The 18,736-nt window shown below is 38.2% G+C and overlaps 1 protein-coding gene across 2 annotated transcripts in view; it reads right to left on the reverse strand.

Moving 5' to 3' along the window:
* Positions 1–1,733: 1,733 nt before the first annotated feature.
* Positions 1,734–18,736, reverse strand: part of FRMPD4 (FERM and PDZ domain containing 4) — a 298,624-nt gene continuing 281,621 nt past the window's right edge. Inside the window, exons 9-17 of one of the 2 annotated variants that reach the window (XM_055703140.1) lie at positions 17,438–17,557; positions 16,546–16,682; positions 15,226–15,352; positions 12,766–12,855; positions 12,004–12,186; positions 8,575–8,713; positions 6,924–7,985; positions 5,316–6,587; positions 1,734–4,094 (exon numbers count right to left, since the gene is read on the reverse strand). In XM_055703140.1, the coding sequence (XP_055559115.1) occupies positions 2,743–4,094; positions 5,316–6,587; positions 6,924–7,985; positions 8,575–8,713; positions 12,004–12,186; positions 12,766–12,855; positions 15,226–15,352; positions 16,546–16,682; positions 17,438–17,557 (4,482 nt within the window). In that variant the 3' untranslated portion in view covers positions 1,734–2,742. Of the gene's footprint in view, positions 4,100–5,315; positions 6,588–6,923; positions 7,986–8,574; positions 8,714–12,003; positions 12,187–12,765; positions 12,856–15,225; positions 15,353–16,545; positions 16,683–17,437; positions 17,558–18,736 lie in introns of both variants that reach the window. The other variant, XM_055703142.1, reaches the window with a different exon arrangement.

The raw sequence follows: 18,736 nt of genomic DNA on the forward strand, positions 1-18,736 counted from the left end.
AGATTACGAATAAGACATTCACATGGTAGCGGATGGGGATATTTAAAATCCTAGAGCAAAGAGAAACTGCCTTATAAGAGACAACTCAGAGAGCTTGGCTACACGATCCTATTTATCAAAATGGAGACAGGAACATGGTGGTGGTTTATGAAGTCACACCATGGAGTCTAGCAGGGAGTCACCATGCTGGTCAGGGGCTGGAGCACACAATATATGAGGAAAGGCTGAAGGAACTGGTTTTACTCAGCCTGGAGGAGAGAAGGTTTAGGGGAGACTTTATTCCAGCCAACAGCTACCTGAGGGAAGGATACCAGAGAAAAGAGCCTCGCTCTTCTAAAGGGTGCACAGTGATACGACGAAAACCAATGGATATTGTTGGGACATGTAAAATTCTGATTAGACATAAAGAATTTTATTTTTTTAACCATAAAGATTGTCAATTGTAGGAGCAGGTGGCCCAAGAGGTTGTGGGACCTCCATCCTTGCAGGGTGTCCAATACATCTTGAAACACCCTTAGCAACCTGATCTGATTAGAGCTGCTCTGTGCAAGGGTTGGACTAGATGAACTCTACAGGTCCATACAACCCAAATTATTCTATGACTCTATGAAACAGCATTAAAAAGGAGAGGAAAAAAACCCACTAGTTAAACCTGAAAATATTGCCATAGCTAAGTTTAGGGAGCTAAATGAGCAAGTTTACAAACAGAAAAGTTCTTAAACACTAAGGACAACAAAAATCTACTTACCTTTGAAATACAATTAGATCAATTTATGAAATGGAGTGGAATGAAAAGGACTGGACTAGCAACTCTGAAAGTGCCACATCCCTATGATCTATGTCAATGCTTAGTTGTGACAATCCTAAACCTATTTTTGAAACTTGGTATTTCCAAATCACTGATGACATTTTTACATAAAGTCACAAAGCAGTCCAGGAAGATGTACCAATACAATTCAGCTTGTTTTTTCCCTAGTATGAAATACTGAAAAACCACAGAGAGAATTTTGCTGGTAGTTGTAGCAAAAGAACAGTGCACACAGTCCCACTCTCTGGGCTGCCAGAATGAGAGCACTGAGTGTGAGCACCACATGGGACAGGCTGTTGTCACCCACCACCAACATAATTCAGCCTGCAGCCTACCTCTGAGCTGCCCTCAAGAGTGAGGCCATGTGCTAAGTTAATTGGTCTCAGAAACCAGGGTTTTCTCCTATGGACAACAGATTAAGCTTCTGATACTGTGTTTTTGAAGATGTTTCTCTCCAACTAGAGGAAAAAACACATCTTGGTTTCATAGTGAAGGGTATCGCTATGCAAGAAAATGTTTCCTTGGCAAAAAATCCATTTTGTTGGTTTAGTCTTTCTAGGTCTGCACAGAAAGCTTCACACGTGCTTCATGTGAAGGGGTAGGTTATCAAAACAGAGTGGTGATACTCTTTGCATGTGACATTATGAGAAACAGATGAAAATTACCTACATCAGTTTGGAGAATGGTGTTCTGCACTTTCCACAAGGGCTGCTGCTCCTCGGTGACTGAAAGGTTTAACAGATGCTCTTGTGAAAGCCTATTTGCCAGGTGAAACAGAGCTTTTGCTTTGGCTGTCTCTTAAGCACAAGACTACATGTTTTCCAGAAAGGTTCAGGTGGGAGAGATTATTCACAAATTGCCTTTGTCATCATTCAGAGAAGAACTGTCTCTAGCTGGAAATATTTCAGAGATATTTATTGTATTCTGAAAACTTCATTTTATTTCTAACTTATGTACAGTTAAACATTCAGAATCATAAAATATGAAGTATAAAATATTTAACAAAATAGATGCAGTTCGTGTTGTTCAGATGCACCATAGATATATGATGAAATAGTAAACAGCATTGGAATTTCCTGACAGTCCTCTCTCTAGTTTACCAGGGAAAGGAGTGTGTAGACCTGCTCTACACATTTCGGTCTGACCAGTATGGCATCAGCCTTTCATTTCAGAGAGAACACCGCCATGACTCTGGTTTCTGTGTCCTCAGCCTTCCACAGCTACCTTCACTATCTAAAATGCCAACACTAAATACACCAGATACCCTCTGAAGTTGGTGTTTTCAATACTTTTTTTTTTTAAATACAGAATTTCCTAGAAAAGAAGAATCATGTAATTCAGGCCATATGAACAAAAGAGTCATTTATTATATATATATATTCTCTAGTAAGCTATAATAGTCTCTTGAATTTTAAATGTCTTTTTGCTATTTTCAATGCTTAAAAATTATAATTTTAAAACATTAAATATTGTGTTATATACATTATGATTTAATTTATTATTTCTAAACATGGAGCATTCTCCAAGTGAAAACTTGGATGTAACAGAAAACAACTTCATTGACATAACAGGCTTTAAAACTTCACCTTATACAACCATAAATTTGACTATATGAAAAATAGCCAAACATCAATTTATTCTTATGTGGGATTTTTTCTGTTCGTTTTTCTGGTCTTGGGGAGAGAGTTCTTTTGGCTTTTTTTTTTTTTTTTTTTTTTTTTTTTTTTTGTATAAACGGAAGGACAGATCTGGTCATTACTTTTGTCAGTGTTCAGTATTTGAACTTTTTTTTGATCTCATTCATACTATTTTATATAAAATAACAAAATATACAGAGAAAGCTGAGTTTGTTACATTAGTTCATACACATACAGTAAATAAAAGTTTTTTATGTATGGCTTTGCAAAGGTAGATTATGAAGTGACTTTTGTATTTTATTTGTTTAAAAGCATTTTAAGAGAACGTGTTAGTGTGCTTACAATAGTGGCCATGGTAGTTGAATGTCGAGCCAAGAGTTTAATGCTAGAATCACTGGAGGTCTTGCCTGACACTGCTTCTGCAGCCTTCAGAAGACAAATGTAGTTTATTACAACCTCATCTATCTTAGCTATAATTTCCTGCTGCTGTGTTTCAGAGTTCATGACTTTAACTAAACGCATGCAGGCTTCTGTTAAGCAACAGAGTACTTGAAAGCTGGAAGTCATAGCTAAAAGCATTTCCTCAGGGCTTTTATCAGCCATGGCCATTTTCCTGCAGGCACTTCCCAACTGTCTCGATTCCATAGATAACAGTTGTTTGTACTTAGAAAGTTTAAGGTCATATGTTTCTGGATGTAAATCTTCTCTCTTGCCCATACTTGCTCGGACCAGTGAGAGTAGCTCGTTGGCATCCTTTTGTGCTGCAATAAATCCATCAGGCATTGCATATGTCTTCTCTTTCATCACATTTATTCGTGTGATTCGTGCATCGAAGGCCACATCATTGAGATTCACATCAATTTGGCCACCTTGGATGTCAGCACTGCCCTTCTCATGCATGTTGACTGCCTCATCTTGCGGGGGCTCAGCAGTTTTCAGGGACTCCAAGCCTTTCTGCTCATTTTCACTGGAAAATGACTGACCAACTGGTTCTGCGAGCTCACACGGCATCTGTGGTTCGACAAGACATGAGAGCTGATGGCTGTCTTGGTCATCTTCATCATCATTGTCGTTGTTTCCTCTGCTTAGGAAACAATAGCTAAAGGGGCCACGACACCTCCAGGTGCTGGTGTCCAGCTTCCGCAAGGGCAATGTTCGACACTGCTTGGAGTCCTTCTGGCTGCTGCCTGTGCCTGAACACCTCTTACTATCCTTCCTGTCAGTGCTGACGTACACACAACTCTGGGAATAACTTTTTGACAGCTTTTTGCCCAGGGGAACTTCCACCCTTTCCTCTGATTTGGGTTCATCCCTGCGGGTGATGTCCAAGCATTTCAAGCTGGCTGTGGCTGCCTTCTTTTCAAACAGCATCTCAATACCCGCAGATCCTCCAACGATGCTGCTGCTGCGTCTCAGCACTTTCCTGTTGTGCGGCATCCTGAGGCTTCCTCCTATCATGTCATATGGCCGTAAACTAACTGTTGCCCCACAAGCCTGATTTACTTTGGGAATGTCACAAGAGTCTTGATTTTGACTTGGCACCTTTGATTCTGATAGCATGGATGATAGCATGATGGAGTCAGCTAGAGGCTGTCTAGGAAAAGCTGTAGGCATGCCTCCTTGTCTTCCCTTTTCAGGCTCTGTGAAAGCTACACTAGGGGTAGTAGAAGAGCAGACAGAATAATTAAGCATCACCCTGATAATATTCAGAGACTGAACTTTTAAATATCTTTAACAGTCAGGACAAAGGGATTCCTAGTCTTTCCCAGTAGTCACCATTCCTCAAAATATTTCACAAAAAAATCACTGCTAGTTCCTTGTGTCTTTTGTATTTCACTAAGATGCCTCTTAAAATCTATCAACAAATTATAACCTATGAATAGTTAATTGCTCATTCCACTACAGCAGACTTACTCAAAAAAAGGAATAGAAAATCATCTATAAAACGGCCTAAATCTTCCCCAGTATATAGATTGCATGTTTTCCATTAACTAATTAGGTGAATATTTTCAGATTAAAATACCTTCTTTAACTACACCTGAGAGGGTATGGAAAGTGCATTCATGGTAAATTTTGGTTTGGTTATGTGGTTTTTTTTGGCAGAGGAATAACATTTCTCATTCTAGCTCCTAGTCTGTTCCACTTCTTGATTTTCATGCATTCACTCACCACTGCTACATATGGGTTGCAATCCAGGAAGAGGGAAACATTTAAAACCCAAGTGAAAGAATTTCCAGTGCTATCTCTGAAAAAACTGTGCATTTTTTTTATAACAGTAATTTCATAAAATCTCTTGAAATTGGAACTTAAAAAGGCAGTAATGGTTCTATATGTAAATTACTTTTTAAGGAAACACCTACTGTCAGATGATGAAGTAAATACATGCTTAATAAGGCAGTGACATTTTCTCATCCTTACATTTAGAGCTTTTTATTCATACTGGCATGTTTTTGACAATCTGCTGAAATAGCATGTAAGATACATAATAAATGAATCACAGGTTTTTTTTCTCCTACATTAATATATCTTGTGAAGTCATTGTATAATCTAACAAAGATCCTGGAACTAAAGTGACTATGGATTTTGGAGTCTTCCAAAGAGTGGAAGAGAGGCCTCTCCATCAGTGTCCCCCAAATATTTGTAAACGTAATGACAATTTTTTTTTAAAAAATTGATTTTTGTAAGCAGCTCATAAGAATATCTCAATGTGTGCAAGTAAAATGAATAGTTACACTGAAGGTGTAATCCCACTGCATCAACAGCTTGATGATGTAGTTTCAGGTAAAGATAATGTGAATGTCTCACCTATTCCTCAATGTTAACATGCAGCTTTAAAAACAACCATAAGAAACACTTTATTACTCCTGTACCTGTAGTTTCTTTTATCTTGGGGATCCGATGACATCCTTCTCTCAGAGTGCCGAACAGTGGTTCAGCATTAATTCCTGAATGCACGACAGGCACCGTCATTCTGTGACACACGGCTTCAGGCTGCTGGTGCAGGTCTTTGTATGTTGTTCCATGGTTTGGAAGAATGGCAGCTCTTTCATCTGCTGGAATATAGGCAATGCCTTTCATTGATGGGTCAGAGATAATGTGCTTAACATCAGAGGTACAAAGAGGAGATTCAACAGGGGTAGCGCATGTGCTACTGCCTGTGCTGCATCCTGCATCCACTGAAGAGCACTGAGAGCTTTGCAGCGAGAAATGGCCTTCACTTTGCAGAGATGACATGCGCTTAGCCAAGTGATATTCACAAAGTCTAGCCACACCCTGCTCAGCTTCTGGAAGCTTTGAAGGATGGTCATCAGCAGATAAATCGGTATCTTCTGTGTCGTTTAGGTCTTTGGCTGAAGACACGGGAGTCATATCTGACAGAAAGTTTTCACCTTGGCTAAGCCCCGAGGTATCATCCTGATCTACCTCAGGATCCACTTCATCCTTACAGTCAGTTTCTGTTTTACCAAGGACAGGAACTCTTGGAAAATTCTTCCCATTCACTGTTTCTGGGCTTGGCTTATCTGCTGCCCCATCATCAGCAGCATACCATCTTTGGCGAAAGGCAGTTCTCTCCACGTTAAAAGTGCTTAGGCGTTGACTGTCTCTTGCTGAAAGAGTTCCAAATTTAGCTTTTAGATCTTCATCAGCCTCTGCTTTTTTAGTTCCCTGTTGCTTTTTCACAGTAGCATTGCCATCAGAGGGTGCTTTTACTTCGCTGTCTGTCATCTTATTTTTCCTTTTACTAGTGCAAGAATATACCAAGGATCCCATGTGCAATTTGCTAAAATAATCAGTGACAGATTTTGTTTCCATGGTCTCTGGCTCCATTTCCATGTTATCTGAATGAAGAATCTGCTTTGAAGGCACAACTTTTGACTGTAGCTCTGCAGCCTGACGGCCAGCCAAAGGCTGTGAGGGCTTCATGCCTGGCCCTCCAGCCTGATTCTTAGTGATGGGAAATTCAGTCTGCTCTTCCACAAGGGGTTGGTACCCTTCACTTGTGGTCAAAAACATACGTGCAGTGTTTTCTGACTGTTTCTGTGCCGCGGCTAATTCAGAGCTTTCAGTCATTTCAGAGGAATTTGTTTCATTGCCAGAATCTGAAGATGACTCAGGGCTATATGCTCGCAGGATAGCTACACCTGCAAGCCACAAAAAATAAAAAGTCAATTAAATGACAGCAGCTGAAACACCTGGATAAGTGACAAGCAAAGGGGTTGTGTTAGAGACAAAAATATGCTTTGCAAAAATACTCTGACCTTATTGCACGGTTCCCGGGACAGGTAGTTTAATAACATAATGGTAGTTCCATTAAATAATATGGAATATGATATATGATGTATGCAAAATGATGGGGGAAAAAAAAAAAAGGAAAAAAAACCCCAAAACACCAACCCTCATGAAATGGAGTATTTCCAAGGCTAAATGGATGAGATGGAATGATTTTCAATGAATAAATGTAACTATGGTGAAAGAACCTGAATTGTCATTCGTCTGCTGTTCCTCTGAAGCAGCCAAAGCTTCTAGTGCTTGAAGTGTAGAGACTACAGCTTCATCTAGCCCCTTCTCACACTTCCCCTCTGTATTAGTAGGAACAGCATCGATAAGTGACACTGGAATGTCATCGTTGCCTAGATTACTGGCTTGTTCCTTGTTGTCTCTAGGCTGTGTTGCTTGATTCTGAGAGTCTTCCTCATCGGAACTGTCCCTGAAGCCAGGTGGAGGAGCAGCAATGGCCATGTTTAAAGTATGCAATAGGAAATCATCTTCATTATCATCACCTTCTGGAGGTGGAAGTGAAGTCAAATCAATAATGTCATCACTAGAACCAGAAAGGCTGAGAAGAGCAGGCCTATTAATTTCTCCTACTACAATGTCTTCTTCACAGCTTACTTCATCTTCATCTTCAGCATCATCTGTGTTTTCTGCATAACAAATATCATGCAGCAAAGGCTCTTCTATCCCTTCTGCAGCTCCAAATATTTTACCGTCATTTATAGTTGCATAAACAGAATTTGTAGCAAACTGAATGCTTTCAGCATCTGGTGACAACTCCAGGCCTTTAATGTCATTGGCATTACTAATATAAATGGCTCTTTGTTTTTCTAGTACTTCTGGACTTTCATCTAAAAGCCTTTCATAGCCAAGAGTCTGGGGGTTGATACCATCCAAGTTGTGATCTCCAAATATAAAGGAAACTTTTGCTCCCCTGGGGGAATCCTGTGCTTTCTTACTAGATTCCAAACCTGAGAGTGACAGTAGTGAAGGCTGATTAAAATTTCGGCTTTCTTCTGCTTCAGTTGGGTCACTTTGCTTGGCCAGATGCTGATCAAATCCACCTGAATTATAAGTATTTTCTATGTACAGATGTCTGTGTTCCTTTTGACATAACAGACTTTCAGAAACATCTACAGTCTTCTGTTTTGGATCAGCAAAGGACATTTGAGTCTCCTGATCTCCTTCAGCCAGGAAAGTGGTAGTTTTTGGTATACAATTCCACTCAGAAGCAAGAAGGTTATGCTTCCCTCTATTTTCAGTTCCTATAACATGGTGAAATAGAATTGGCATTGTGAAATCAAAGAGCAAAGTCATGTAATTTTTAAACAATTGTTAATGCTCAGTAATAAACACTCTGAATAGGACAGCTGAGCCATCAAACACTTCAGCAAAGCACTTTCAAACTCACCCCTGCTCTAAGTTAAATACCTGTTGATTTAACGACCTAAAGTTTAACTGGTACTTTTGTACTTTAGTACAAAACTAAACCTCAGCTAGGTACAAATCCTTTTCCAGGAATAGTAAGACAAAACCAAATCCCCAACCAGTTTCTCCAACACCATATGTATTCTTATAAAAGATAAATGCATATAAAATAATAACACTCATGGGGAATATGCATTTGTTTCATTACAGTATGAAATAAAATCATCAATTTGTTTATTTTACCATTAAGATGCTAAAATAGGCTGAATATTAGAACATTATAAAGCTGAACCGATATACTGTGGCGCTAGGTCTGAGCTAGCAATCAGATCTCACTTGGCACAGCCCTGAATCTGGAGGTGCACTGGCTCAAGCTGCTTCTGCTTTAAACGTTGGAGTGTTGTTAACATACTGTGCAACGAATACCTGTTTCTCGGCTCCCTGTATTTTTCTTGTTGGCCATGTTAAATATTGAGCGCCTTGAGTCAACCAGTAGTCTGTAGTATCCAGCTGTTAGGCAAGCAAGATTCATTGCATCTGTTGACTCCATCAGTAGAGTAATAGGCTAAGAAGAATACAACCAAGTCTTGGTTAAGGCTGTCCCTCCTCAATCTGTTTACCTGCTGACCATACTACTACATGGAAGCAAAAGGAATTACATCACAAACACCACATTGAAAAATACACACCAGAACTTATTTTCCTGACTACCAATATCAAAATGTATCAAACATTTATAAAACACTGGAGTTACAGTAAGGTAGAAGTCCAGCTGGATGTTTTACCTGCTGATTTTGCTCTCTTTCTGAATGAAGATAACCATTTTAAGACTCTTGCTCCATCTTTTTCTTGCATAGATTTATTATTCTCACCAAAGCACTGTTTACTGTTACTCCGAAACTGCCAAGGGCTAAGAACCTGGTACATTAGGCATTAGAGTCTGGCAGTAGTATGAGAATCTGCAGCTTCCCAGAAAGTCAGGTGCCTCAGGCAAATGTAAAGAAGCAAGGTGCAGGAAGCAAACAGTCAAGGGGAGTTCAGGTTCAGAAAATACAGTAGTGAGGTTAAAGGTATCATTACGTGGCAGTGACAATGACTATTACAATGACAGCTTAAAAGATTTCTGTGTTTGTGGCCTGGCATTACTGAAAAGACAGGTGACAAAAAAATAGGCAGAAAAACAGAGACAAAGAGAACGGAGAAGGATACTCAGAAGGGAGATCAGCAAAGAAAACAAACTCAAAGCACTTAGAAAAAGAAGTCAGACCTAAGAAAAATGAGAGACCTCAAAGCTTTGAAAAACTATGGCTGCCAGGCTAGCAAGCATCAAACCTGAGACATTAATGTGAAACATACTTTCTTTAACTCCTTTTTCTTCTGCCACAACATATAAATGTATTTGCCTAAAACTTTAGTTCATGTATCTGTAGCTTTTAACACCAAAAGCTGCTCTTAAATTTATTTCAAGGTGTCTAGCCTCTACAACTCCTAGAGAGGAAATAAAAATGAAGCCCTTACCATGATACATTGATAGAAATTACACTGTAGACAACTCATCTTATCACTCACAGCTTGTAGGGACTCACAGCTTGTGGACATTTGTGACAATTTATCATAATTTAGCATGCAGAGCCTAATGTTATAAGACAGATGCATGGACCTGCATCAGTTATTCCAGGAGGACCATTACATGCAACAGGGATGGCTCTCCAACTTACTCAGTGCCTGACTAGTTAAAAGACAACTGATTCTGATAGAGGCTGGGGCCAAAACAGAACTGATGATCGTAGTTTACTACCAAACCCACAATAGGTCTGATAATTTTTTTAAATGCCTGTGCTGCAGCATCTTAGGCCAAAATACTCCAGATGCCCTGAATGTTGTATGTACACTTTCCAGCAATATGGAAAAAAATATGCTTTTTTTTTCTTTAAAGTATTTTGTGCCACAGTTCAAGCTTCTAGTCAATACATGCTCCTTTCAAAGCACTGAACTGTAGCTATAAAATTTAACTATAAATTATTAAACTTACAATGGGCTAATTCACCCCTGTTCTTTTGAGTGACTATTAAAACCTAGCATTACAAATGCTATGTTCATCTCAAATTTTCTGCAGTGATTGACAGAAATGGATGACCTCCACAGAAATCTCAGATTGCTGAAAACAGTGCTGTGAACTACTTGTTAATCTGCTAAACAGTCCTGTGACAGCTAGACTTTTATTGCCTGCTTCTGCCAAGTAATACATACTTGAGAAGACATTAAAAAGAACCAGAAATAAAATAAAGGTCTAGACTGTTGATTCATTTATTCATTAAGAAAATATTGGCATATATGACATATATTGGCATATTCAGAATCTGGATATACAAACCTACTACCTTAGGGTAAGCCAAGGGATGAAAACATCAGATGAGAATACCTACCTGTGTCTGCCTGCATCTCCTCCACAGGACACAGTGACAACCCCTACTTGTGTCCCACAGAGAGGCATTTTTTTTTGTCAAATTCCATCCAGAGTCTCCTAGATTTGTAATTTTAATGTTAGGCCAGTCTCTCTGGGTTTAAGATATCATGTGTCAAAATCCAAGGAGACAGTGATATGCATGGTTTGCAATAAGACAGTAACAGTGTTATAAAACAACATGATACCATGGTAATATAGAATACTATGGCATACAGTGCTGCATTTTACATACAAGCAGATGGGAAAGATTTAATTTCTATATAACTTTCTTCATCTGTAAAAAGGTGCTAACAGCTTTTTCACAAGAGGGCTGTGAGTTTAGTACAGTAATGCAGGTAAAGTAGCCTGAGATCCTCAGATGTTATCATTGCTAAGTAAGGTGAAAGGGAGGCTGTGTTCACCAATGTGTACATTTCTCTTAAGCTGCTATCAAAAAGCATCTAGATTAATTTACAGCAATGTTTTTTTCATTAACTTAAATACAGGGAAATAGTTCCAGGTCAATAAACCTAAAGCATTCAAAGCAAAAACTTAGTAAAATATTCCTTGTGGTTGTTTTTTGTGTATAGTTGGGTAAAGAAGAACTGTTAGGCTCTATTTTAGTAGAATACTTAGGTTTCAAGTATAATGAGAACTCTTCCTTCAATCTCTGATTATCCTGATTAATGCTCTAGAAAGTCTATGAAGTCTTCAAAACCAAATAGAAACCACACCAAGAAGAACCAGGACAGTAATACGCAAAACTCCACTCATTTTGGCATTAGATGCCACAGATGCAGAGAGTTAAGTGGGATTTAAGAGAAATTAAACGACTATAGGTAGATGAAGAGCAGCTGTGAATAAATTATGCAGGACAAAGCACTGAACTGGAATTGTAAGGGCTAAGAAAAAACCCTTGCCTTTCTACAGTTTATCTCATTGGTAACTGCCATATGGTTACTTGCAATGAACTTTGCAGATAAAACACTGGATTGCAGGGGACACTGGTCTGATGCAGCTGGTGATTCTCTAATGGTTATAATATTGTCTGTTACACTAAAGGAGCTCCTAGGGGCTCAAGGATCCTCAACAGAAGACCAATTTTGTGATACCTTGTCTCACCATGGAAATCAAGGAAGCGGCCAACAAAGCGAGTTGCCTGGGGTCAGCCAAGAGAAAAATCAGAACAGAACACAAGTGCTGCAAGCTCCTGTCTGGTACGCTGTAGGCCCCTCAAATGACCAAGCTGTATGCTACACGCACTCAGATCAAAAAAGAGCTAAAAATGCACCCTCAGAGTATTATTGGCACAAAAATGTTCAGAACGGTAGAGCTTGATCAAATACTCAAATAACGACAAAAACATTATTGAAAGATGTTATATCAATGTAAATCAACAACAAACTTACTTTTACATCTAAGACATGCAGCTCAACTCTAACATTGCTTTCATCTTCTGTAAACATCTCAATTCTGTTCACATGGCTGAAGTCTGCCAGGAGAGCCACCAGGTTTGTTTTGGTGTTTATCACATGACTGATTCCATACCGTGGCCCTACTAACAGAGTCACTTCTGAATGCTTTTCTCCCTGCTTTAGCACAAAAAGAGAAAAAGCAAAAGTAAAAAACGTGATAGGTGCCACATAATGGCAGAAATCATTACTACCTTCTTTCATTTTCATGGAGCTACATTTGCACGACATTTCTCCATTAAAGATTATTACGTTTTTTCTAAGAAGATATGATATACAAGATCATACTTGATTCATAATTAAAAGTAAAGGAATCTGCTGCTGAATATAGACTATACTCTAGTTTTTTGATGGATAGTTGGATGGGCAGATGGATGGATGGACTCTGCTTCCGTTAAAAGTAAATCTCTGTCATTAAGAGTTTTCCAGACAAATAATTCTAGTATTTTACAGTTAATTGGAAGACACTATTTGCCAAAAAGGTGATACCTATCTCCAAATCCCCAGTAAAATTTACATTATAACAGGAATGTTATTTTAAAGATGAAAAGAAAAAAAGTGATTTGGTTCAATTAACAGTGATTTTTAAAGTGTATTAATAGAACCTACACTTCTAAAGAAAATTACATAGTCCATCTTTTCAGAAAGGCATTTGGATAAAAAAAATCAAGAGAGAGATTATTTGAAGAGAAATGTTACCACTAGTGTTGCCTTGAAAACACGCCCTCCATATAATCGCAGATCACTGAGGAACTTTAGATAATGCACCTTGGCTTGCAGAGCAGATAGCTGAGGAAGGAGAAACAAGGGTAAGAGGTAGTGGTGGAAATCAACAGATCACCAAATTCAGAAAGAAAATGTATTTGTGTAGTCTAAGGAGCATGGACTGCAATAACAGCTTTTCAGAGCCTGAAACTAAATCATTAGACGCTTGAGTTTCAGATGAGGAGAAACAGTTTCCTTCTTAAAATTAAGATCTTGCTTGTTTAGTTAAAATGCAGTGAGGACTTGGGTATGGGCAGATCAGAGCACTGCAAGAACATCGTAATGGCTCCACTGAAGGGAAAACGTTAAACTACTCAGATTAAACATCTGTTCATTGAGGGATTTCAAGGCTAGACAGCAGCTTTCCATTCATAATCACCATCAGTTCTTAAACTTTTATGTACCTATACAGAGAAAAAGAACAAAGAATTTGCTTTTGTCAGCTATGTGTATTACATTTTGCGAGGTACTTGTGGCATATGGCATATTATTCCACCTCATTACTGCTTTTCCTATTTTTTAAAATGAAACTCTTCCACTATATTTAGTAGGGAATAAATCTGAAAGCTAAATACAGTACATCAATACAAACAGTCTTATCATGCTATACATGTCATAATTTATGCTCTTTTTTCTCCTCTGAGTTTAAACTACCTACTTAAAAAGAAATAATTTAAAAAAAAAATATGAGACTGAATGGAAAGAAGAAACAGTTCATTTCACCCAAGCAGTCTGGACCCAAACCTTAGACCTCCCTGGCGTAAATCCTTGTATCTGGACTTTTAAAAGAAAAGATAAAACAAGCTGATCTCATTTGCTATTCTCATTTCAGCCACTAGATTTCTAATTCAAGATCTTATTTGATCTTGAACAACATTTAAGACCTCCCTATCCTAAGGTTTTTCCAGACACCAAGGACGAAATGGATCCAAAGCAGAGCAACTAGCTGTAATGTTTTCCCCTTCCCTTCACCAGGTGCACAGTTGGTGGAGAAAGACATGGAGGTCATAAAAAATGGGACAATCCTGAGAATGACAGGCTTCCCTTCATGCAGAGGAAGAGAAGACCCCAGGAAGAAATCAGTTCTTGTGTTAGTACCTACGAGTGAGACAGAAGGTGAAGATGAGCTCAGATGCTTGTTTCTGAGACCTACCCGCTAAAAAAGCAGGTGGGCTCACAACATATTTTCAAAGTGTGAACCAAAAAGAATGAAGCAAAACCAATGAAGTCTGCTTGCTGCAGGAAGGGACTCTTGCAACCTCTCTTCTAACCAAGAACTGACACCATATGCCACTGTCATCACCTGCAAGGGCTGCAGCAGCAATGGCTTCCAAAATAACCCCAAATTTACACTACCAGAACAAACAATAAGCAACTGGCATTATCTAGCTTTAGATGCAGCAGTACAGGAGATGTGCAGTGCTTCAGTCAAAAAGATGGCCTTTCCTCCTGAGCATTGCAGGTCAAACACATAGAGCTACGCTCACAGTCATGATGTGATCTGAAATCTCCCAGCAGGATTTCTGCTGATTACAGTGCACCTTAGCTCAGGCACCAGGTGTTTGGGTTTTTTTTCCTGTTCAGAAACAAAGTGCCATGAAGCAGGATTCAACTCATCTTGTATCTCAACTAGTCACTCTTAGGTTCTTTTTATAGTCCATGGAGAGAAATAGGCATTTCTGGGACACAAGTCATCTGTACCTATTTTTGGTTCCTAACATGGGATGGGATGAATCGCTGCCTTGAAGTGCCTGTTTCTCTCCATTGACTACTAGATGACTTGCATAAAGAAACCTCATTCTGGTGTCTAAACCCAGCCTCAGCTGTATGCATTAACAAAGGCATTTCTCAGAGATATTGTCTTCTACATGGTTTTTTTCCCAGCTGAAGTGAACCCTTAGTGCTAAGAAAAGCACTTTACAACAGCAAGGAGTGTCATTTACTGTAAGGACCATCATCTATCCACTTAGATCTTGGCCAGCAAAAAGTCTTTACCTACAGCATAACAAAACAATCTTGAAAAACCGCATTTATGTCAGATCCATCGGTTAATGTGGTTCAGATAAGAGCATCAAAGACAGAACAATAACTTTCCTAACAAGTCTGCCATTAATAGGAAGCACTAAATGAATTAAAAAAAATATATAGCTTTATCATACTTGAAGTATTAATAACAAGTTTTCTGGCACTCTCAAGATAAGAAGATAGTTTAGTTGGGGTATAATTAATTATTTTTAATTGTTCTTGGCTATGTTGTACTGAGCACCAGAAGTAAAACCTCTGAAAACATAATGGCTAGGTGCTTCTCCGAAGGATTAACTTTAAATGTTTCCTATGCATGCCACCCCTTCTGTTCTTTAAAACATATTTTCCATTAAGATGCAAATGTAATACCTTTTTACCCGGAGGAACTAGGTTTTGATTTGCTTTGACAAGGTGTGAAAGTGCTTTCTTTATGTTCTTTTCTTTCATGCTTTGCAGCACAGCAGATGGAAGAAAAGTCTCTAATCCCCATTCTTTTCTGCAATAAAAGGCATATATTTAATTTCACATTCCTGTGATGATTATTTATCTAAAGACTGGTGACTGTGATGCCAAGTAAATGAGCAACTGAAAACTGAAGAGTTGATCAGGTCCAGAGTTTTGCAGTAACACATTATTTTCTATATTCAAACTATGTATTACTTATGACAAAGATGCTTTTAAATGATATATAATCTCTGTTCTATCCCTTCCATCTCTTCCATCATGCCATACAGAGAAGAAGTTATAAATTTGTATGTTTAGAGTCTATGCTATATTGTTAAACACCACTTAATTACATTGGCAAGTACCATTATAGAATTAAAATCACAGATTTCGCAACATAATGTCAGATTTAATTTTATCTTCTAGGGGTTTTTTTAGAACATGCAAACCAGCCAGCCATTGTCTTTTCCACTTCAATTTTGTGGGCTTTTATTCTCCCTCAAAAACACCCACCCCACCCCCCCCTTTTACCAAATTTTCTCCTCTGCTTGAAGCACTGCTTTTGATAGAAGACTGACTTCACTTTTAAGTAATTATTTCTGCTGATTCATTAATAGGCTACAATATAACATGATCTTCAGTAAGGTGGATAAACTCTACAAGACTGAGTTTGCAACAGTTATTATTTCCATTCTGCAAGTAAACTGAGCAACAACAACAACAAAAGTGTTGGGTTTGTTGTTTTGTTTTTTCAATCCAAGCAGATGTACATATAGTTGCATTTTGGAAATTTTCTTTTTATTCGTAGTTACATATACATGTTTTCTAACATAAAACAGTGCCTACTGGGATACTTCTCTATTTAAGAAATCTTATACATAGAATCTAAGACCTTATAGTTTTCTGAATCAAGAAATCATCTGAATCTTACTGTAATAATCTCTGTTAAAACCTTAGGATTCAGACCATATAAAATTAGATCACACCATTACATCATTGAAAGCAAATGAGTTAATCTTATTTACCTTTATAGGCTATTTCACGTGCCTAAACAAATAACCAACAGGTAAATGGACCAAAAGGTCCACACTTACAGCTCTTAACACACCTGAATCAATTTCAGCAACAAAGAACAAATGTAAAATTGGTGTATGCACATAGATATATTAAGGAAACAGCCTTAAAGAATCTATGAGTTACTTCTAATGTTTCACTTTTAAAGAAAATGCTGTATTCTCAACTTACTCTATATATTTGAGGGATATTTTCTGAGTTTGCTTGGTGGTCACAGTTGCAATATACATTTGTAATGCAGCCAACCGCAGGGCAATGTCATATTTCAGTTCTGGTCCAAATCTTTCCTGAACCACGTCGTTACAGCTCTGCCGAAGAACCAGTAGAGGGAGCATCAAGTTTAAAAATCTTAAAAATAAATTACAGTCCTTTATTTTTATTTTTTTTTTGTTATTTTTTTTAAATTAATATTGCATGAAGAGTAACCCTGAACTCAGAAGCGGGACCATGCTGAAGGTAGGTCTGTTGCTCTCAAAGGTGTCAGATAGGCTCACCAGGATATGGGCACTTCTGAAGAACACAAGTACTTATGTCAAAGAACAGGAGGCATGAATATTTTAATATAAACTCTCTTCATCCTTCCTGGGGAAAACAGTAACTCTCTCTCATAAAGAGTGTGGGGAGGGTATCAGTGTATCTGGACTCAGGATAGCAGGTTTGTAACTGGTGAGATACCCAGGAGACCACATTGCTTGTACATCAATTTTCTCATCCATTTTACTGGAAGTTCCTTTTCAGACATCATTTCTGTCTGATATTACAGTAGCAGGAAAAAAAAAAAGTATTAGCAATTAATTCAGCTTCACTCTTTTCTAAAGCCAAATATATTTTGGAAAGATATCAAAGCATTACTATTTGGAGAGACTTACGAAGGAAGGGGGCTTTGCAGATGATAAAGATTTGCACATTCCCCAAGTGCATTCACTGGCTTTACACAGCAGAAATAAAACCCAGGATTTACTGCAGCCATGCTTTTCTATGTGAAGATACAAATTATATATACACTGAGTGCCATTATCTTTTTATTCTTTTTTACACCAACGATGGCTGTGCTTTCACTTACCTGTACATAGAGATATTCAAAAGCAACTGGATCTCTTCTTAAAAGATCAATGGGATCCTTTGGGACAAAGCTAATCCTGAAAAGACATCTCATCTTATGCGAGCTTGGCCTCTGGGTCACCTAGGGCAGTGCAATAGTTATATTTAGAGCTTGGCAACCCTGGTTGAGCAACGCAGTCTGCAGTCTCAGGCAATGTGACCCTACTCCAGAGCCATGTGGTAGCAAGAAAAATAATTCTATCCAACAAAGAGCTTTGCCACAGGCTCCTTATACAGTTCTTATGTTCTTCACATAAGAACACCATATATATGATTTTGTGGAGAGACTTTCAGACTCATATAGGCATGACTGCCCAGTACAACTCAACATCAAAGCAACAGAATTCACTCAATGAGAACCAGAGTGAAAGGATGAAGAAAACAGACTTCAATGAAAACCACCCAAGTGAAATACAAACTGAGTTGTGTTTCAGCAGGACCAAAATACTCATACACGAGAAGGCCTAGAAGGTTTTTGGGGTGAGGTCACATTTTATTTCTTAGACTGACTGAGAACACAGGTGAAACGCAGCTTAGTAGCCACTATTCTCACTTTGTCTTTCTTGTTTTAATCCATCAGGCAATTTGGAGATACTAGGCCTTATTCCTGGGTTTTTCTGGATTAAGAAATCTACCCTATGATTTCTGATCAATACAAATCTCTCCCAATATATTAAAAAATTAAAAAGACCGCTTTGTGTGTTGGGCAGCTAAACTTTGTCATGCATGTAACACTAATCTGGGTATAATTACAGGGGATCACGAGACAGCTAATCAATAATTGGATGAAAGAATAACGATCCAATAACACCATTGTAAATCATGGTCAACAGCAACATTATAATTGGAAATTAAAGTATTGCTGATTTTACAGCAACTCCAAAGAAGACACCCTCAGAATTAATGTAGTTTATTTAATTAGCCTAATACAGTTAAGAGAGTTAGTGTACTTTATGATCCACATCTTTAATAGATGAAACCATATATTTTTAAAATGAATAAGACCAATGAAATCTCTGTCTTGCCCTAACAATTGCCCTTTTCAAAAAGCATGTTTATCTCACATTGTCTTTGACTCCATTCCAACATATCTAGGCATAATTATATATGTATAAATAAAAGCTCTGGATGGGATTTTCAAAAGCTCACTGTGTTGGTTTATTCTGATCCTTCTGATTTTAATGAGAATTTTGCCAACTACTTCAAAGAAAGACAGCTAGGTCAGGAGAGCCAGTATTTTGAGTACTTATGGATATTGTGC

This window comes from Falco cherrug, chromosome 2, assembly GCF_023634085.1.
Source record: "Falco cherrug isolate bFalChe1 chromosome 2, bFalChe1.pri, whole genome shotgun sequence".
In the NCBI taxonomy this organism is placed as follows: Eukaryota; Metazoa; Chordata; class Aves; order Falconiformes; family Falconidae; genus Falco; species Falco cherrug.